General features: G+C 32.9%; 1 protein-coding gene across 6 annotated transcripts in view; it reads right to left on the bottom strand.

Annotated features, from left to right (window-relative positions):
• Positions 1–6,000, bottom strand: part of siz (Brefeldin-resistant Arf-GEF family protein schizo) — a 124,557-nt gene that overhangs the window by 38,460 nt on the left and 80,097 nt on the right. For 2 of the 6 annotated variants that reach the window (XM_075305866.1, XM_075305867.1), the window contains exon 2: positions 257–650. The exons of 2 other annotated variants lie outside the window; for them this stretch is intronic. In XM_075305866.1, the coding sequence (XP_075161981.1) occupies positions 257–474 (218 nt within the window). In that variant the 5' untranslated portion in view covers positions 475–650. The remainder of the gene's footprint in view (positions 1–256; positions 651–6,000) is intronic. 2 more of the 6 variants (XM_075305868.1, XM_075305869.1) reach the window with 2 other exon arrangements.

Here is a 6,000-nt window from a genome sequence, read left to right as displayed (position 1 = left end):
CAAACATATATTGTTTAGACTAATATGCTTTCAAACATATTATATATTGGAAGAGATCAAACATATAAATGTTTGGGCAATACCCAAAAATGTATATGCTTGAAGCAAAATATGTTTGGGAGTATATGTTACAGAAACGATTTTTTGTGAGCGTGTATATCAGTTCCTTTAAAGTACTATAATATTACTAGAGGATTAAACATTTACGATATGCATTCGCTGTAACAAGTTTGTATATAGTGAACTTTTGGCTTACCTCACTGTCGTCACATGGTGCGATGTATGGGTTCTGGTCTCTTTGTGTCGCGTAGAATAGCTAACTACAGTTACATGACGTGTAGCTGTTCGAACGACCTTTCGAACTCGACTGCGACCATCGCCAACAACTACTACGATTGGTGACTGCTGTTTGTCCGTTTCATACTGGAGAAAGGTTTCGGAGTTTGTTTTGTCACACACGTCAGTTTCCGCCATAACTCTCGGCTATGGCACTATCCCAAACACTATATACACTGTAAATCTTTTAACTTGTCTTTAAAATGTTATCTTTGGTTTTTTTCATTTCTTTGATTATGGAAGACACGTGCCTATTTTAAAATCAGTTCTTTCTATTTGAATTACATTATTTTGTTCGAGTAATAAAACAACAACTAAAACGGAAGTGCATTCTGTCAACTAAGTTGCTATTGCATTATTGTTAAAAATAAGACTCCTTTCAAAAACACATCAATCAATTACGGGCGTAATGTTTTTTAGGCGCAGACACTTTCTTGATATAACAGATTACTCAGGAATGACATTTTACACAAACAACACGGACGAAAAAGACTGTTTTTCATATGTTTGGGTATAAACATTATATGTTTGGAACTCAAATTTTTAAACACAATATTTTTGAGTGCAAACATATAATGTACATAAACTAGCATAATAAGTTTGGGACATATATGTTAATATGTTAGAACATATTATGTTTGGGACATAAAATGTTTGTAAATATAATATGCTTGGATGCAAACATATATTAATTTAGAAATAGCCCATAAACATATATGTGTTTACAAAGAGAGACAAAGTGTATGCTGGAAGTAAAATAATGAAAGTAACCAATTGGCGCATTACAAATATATATACACAAAGAAAATTTCATTAAATATAGGAAAAATACTATGTGCGAATATAAACAAGTATAAATTTACATATTATGAGTAAACATATATATGTTGTGATATAAGACTTTGCCAAAAATTGTATATGCTTAAGTAAAATATTAAAATGAGTATTCGGAGAGAAAATTCATTCGGAACCAAGATAAAATATATTTGAAAAAAAGAGCATGAGTTTTGTTTATCATTTCGCATTACGGGCACAATTTTTTTGTTTCGTCAAAACAAATCGGAACGTAGGACGAGTAAGTCAAAATATTCAAACAAAGGTAATTAAAGGGATATTCATAAAAACTAACGAAAGGGCACTATACACTGAACAAAAAGCATGTCCGTTTCCAAAGATTGTGTCTCCACTTTAACAATTTTGATATTGATTCCGAATCAAAGAAGCGGAGAATACAAGTAAGGATGCTTTTAAGACACAATTCTCTTTTAAATGGGGTTTTGTGTACTTGACTCTACGAAGCACATTTCAATTTTTCGCTTTTTCAGCTTTTTTTCATATGCTATAAAATGTCCGTTAAAAACAAGACTTCCAGTAGAAATTATGCTATGTTTCAAGTAAAAAATGTCTTTAAAATAAAGTATTGAAAAACATGTCCTGTTATTTAATGATTTTTGCCTTGTAGTCAAGATGCAAAAATGCAACAAATTTAAAGACAGTTTCATTAATTTTAAAGAATTTTTCTGAATTATTAAAGTAAAGTTGACCTTAGTCCAAAAATGTGTTCTTTCATGTTATGATACCCATTTTTAAGTCAAATCACTTAATTATAACGACAACACGACTTCATTGAAAGTATCGACCTTTGAACATGGAAAAAAACTTTATATTAGAGAAATGCGTCTTCTAAGCTAAGCAAAAGTTGTATTCTTATTTTAAGGACATGAACTCTTTGGCCTCACGACAATATTTTTTCAGTGCACTCTTTTTAGAGTTGTGAAAGTAAAATGAAAACAGGGGGAAACAGTGAAAAATTAAACAGTAAGATCTATAAAAACAAAGATTAGTTCCTCTTTATTAATGAGTAGTCCAAGAGGAGTCGACGGATTTTTTCGAAAATAAAAGCGGGCATTGAGTTCGAGTTTTGCCGCTAAAATCATTTCTCATTTTAGCGGCAAAACCAGAATAACATTACAACTTTTTCCGGTAAATTGTATTATAACATGTTGGGGAAAGATCCAAAGCAACAATTGAATAAGTTTATTTTCTTTAAAAGAAATTATTAAAGAAAAGTAAAAGGGTAAACATGGCCATTTTAACGTGATAATGCCAATTTATACCGGCCTTAAGAATTAAATTAAGTACAAAATTATTCGTTAATAAAAATTCATATTTATTTGTATTTCTAAATTAATGGTGTTACATCCTAGCAAACAATTGTTCACACCAAAATAAATTTATGTGCTGTTTTAAAATTACTCGACTTCACGTTCTTCTTTTGTAAGAGTTTTTGAATTTCTTCGAAAATTTTAAACTTGTATACAAAAACCTTTATTGCCATTTCGTTTATATGAAACACTTTTCTTTTCTGACTTTAAGTCTTTTATAAAACACACTTTACAATTTCGTAGTAAAAATTTAATATAATAGTATGTAATGCTGAACACCTTTTCGGGAACTTCCGAACGTATCTGGTATATATTTTAAAAAATATATTAAAAAAAAAATGGTGTTGGTCGAAGCAGGGATCGAACCCAGGACCCTTGGCATGCAAGGCGGACGACCAACCACTGCTCCACGCTGCCAACAAATGTATGTTTAACAATGTTATGTTGTTAAACAATGTTATGTTTGCATCGGCTCGTGGGCGCCGCAAGCTTTGCTATATAAATATAACTTATAACGATAATTATCTCTTGATGACCATAACAGCTACGTAGGCCAGTGGTTAGTGTGCTGGCTTACAAACTGTGTGGTCCGCTGTTCGAATCCCCGTCCGGCAAAAGGTAAAATTAAAAAAAAATATAAAATATAATAATTTCTTCTAAAATGTTTGTATTACAGAAAAATGTGCTAAAAACTAAAAAACTCGTGGAAGTGAGAAAAATGTAAGGGAATATACAATTAGGCAGAAAAAAGATTTGAGCACAATCTTCTTTGGGAGAAAATTCTTCTAAGCATATAATATTTTTGGGTTCAAAATGTTTCCAAACATATTATATGTTCACATAAGAACATTTTTTGGAAGACAACATTATTGAATTTGGATGGAAAAATACAAAATGTTTGGAACTTAGACTACCCAAACATATTATATTGTTTAGACCAATATGCTTTCAAACATATTATATATTGGAAGAAATCAAACATATAAATGTTTGGGCAATACCCAAAAATTTATATGCTTGAAGCAAAATGTGTTTGGGAGTATATGTCACAGAAGCGACAAGCAAAAAAATTACATTTTTCGAAAATATTATCACTTGGTAAATTTGCCTTAACACTATGGCGTAGTCGTTATTGTCTGCAGATTTTGAAAATCCTAAATATGTTGGAGCTTCTGAAACCTCTCCCAAGATAGCTGCGATGATTTTATATCAAACATAAACATTTTTGGGAAAATTTGTGTTTTAAAAACGGAAACCTAAACTCGTACCTAAACTCGTACTAAACTCGTACTGTTATATTACTTAAGCACTGGGTTTACAATCACTGGTTCTTTTGTAGTGCCTTTCGGTATTGGGAATTTGGATATCGCCACGGACATAGTTTTGGGTATATTTCGCATCAGAGTTGGGGATCGTTATAGTGGCACTAAAGAGTCTATGGTAGTGATAGGGATAAAATCGAACTTTGAAATGTTGCCAGCGAGTACAGACCTGACTTATAATTTGTAAAAATTCATTTCGCAGAAAATCGCGAATTTAAAATAAAATTAGATATTTGCGTATATTTATACCCTAAATCACATAGCTTTGATCTGCCAAAAAATGTGCCTACCAGAAATATTGATTTTAGACCCCATAAAATATATAACAGGTTGGCTGATAAGTCCCCGGTCTGACACATAGATGGCGTCGCTAGTATTAAATGCATATTATTTTTATATAGTACCAACCTTCAAATGAGTTTGTGAGACAGAGCGTCTTTTGTGAAGCAACTTTTGTTATTGTGAAAAAAAATGGAAAAAAGGAATTTCGTGTTTTGGTAAAATACTGTTTTCTGAAGGGGAAAATGCGGTGGAAGCATTCCGGACTCTGCCCCAGGGAAATCAACAATAATTGATTGGTATGCAAAATTCAAGCGTGGTGAAATGAGCACGGAGGACGGTGAACGGAGTGGACGACCGAAAAAGGTGGTTACCAACGAAAACATCAAAAAAAATCCACAAAATGAATTTGATTGACCGTAAAATGAAGTTGATCGAGATAGCAGAGGCCTTAAAGATATCAAAGGCACGTGTTGGTCATATCATTCATCAATATTTGGATATGCGGAAGCTCTGTGCAAAATGGGTGCCGCGCGAGCTCACATTTGACCAAAAACAACAACGTGTTGATGATTCTGAGCGGTGTTTGCAGCTGTTAACTCGTAATACACCCGAGTTTTTCCGTCGATATGGCTCCATCACTACACTCCTGAGTCCAATCGACAGTCGGCTGAGTGTACAACGACCGGTAAACCGTCTCCGAAGCGTGGAAAGACTCAAAAGTCCGCTGGCAAAGTAATGGCTTTTGTTTTTTTGGGATTCGCATGGAATAATTTTTATCGATTATCTTGAGAAGGGAAAAACCATCAACAGTGACTGTTATATGGCGTTATTGGAGCGTTTGAAGGTCGAAATCGCGGCAAAACGGCCCCATATGAAGAAAAAAAAGTATTGTTCCACCAAGACAACGCACCGTGCCACAAGTCATTGAGAACGATGGCAAAAATTCATGAATTGGGCTTCGAATTGCTTCCCCACCCACCGTATTCTCCAGATCTGGCCCCCAGCGACTTTTTCTTGCTCTCAGACCTCAAAAGGATGCTCGCAGGGAAAAAATTTGGCTGCAATGAAGGAGTACTACCAAAATGGTATCAAAAAATTGGAAGGTCGTTATAATCGTTGTATCGCTCTTGAAGGGAACTATGTTGAATAATAAAAACTAATTTTGACAAAAAAATGTGTTTTTCTTTGTTAGACCGGGGACTTATCAGCCAACCTGTTACCGATCGACTCAGAATCTCCTCCTGATTCGATCTAGCCCTTGGTCTCCGTCCGTCCATGTATATGTTGTTCGCAGGATTCCGGTCGCAATTATTAACCGAGTTTGATGAAATTTATTATACGGCGCTTTTTTGTCACAAGGACGAACGCTTTTGAATTTTGAAAAAGTCGGATCAAATTTAGATTTCGATAAATGGGGTCAGAGTGCGCTCATTTACTAACCGATCGGTGTCAAATTTCCCACACACAGAAAAAATATAACCAAAATATTTCCAATCAAAAAGTTGATTGAAGTTGGAATTTTTTCAATTAATAAATTAATTGGTACAATTAACTTATCATTCAAGATAGAAACATTAAGTTAATTAAGTCAATGATTGAAAATTTAAATTTTTTTAATTCAAAAATTTATTGATACAATTAACTTTTTAATCAAACTCGGAAGACTAATTCACTTACAAGAAAGCGATCGATTTTTGTTTTTTTTTTTTAATTTTTAACTAAAAATTTATTTCAAACAATCCATTTTTAATCAAACTAAAAACACTAATTCAGTTAAGAAAGTAATTGAAAATAGTTACGTTTTTAATGAAAACATTAATTGAGTTTTGCATTCAACATCAATTAAATTTTTAATTGAATCAATTAAAAAATTAATTGAAAATTGCTAATGAAAT

Source organism: Haematobia irritans, chromosome 4 (assembly GCF_050003625.1).
Source record: "Haematobia irritans isolate KBUSLIRL chromosome 4, ASM5000362v1, whole genome shotgun sequence".
NCBI classification, from domain to species: domain Eukaryota; kingdom Metazoa; phylum Arthropoda; class Insecta; order Diptera; family Muscidae; genus Haematobia; species Haematobia irritans.
This window is presented reverse-complemented; position numbering and strand designations above follow the sequence as displayed.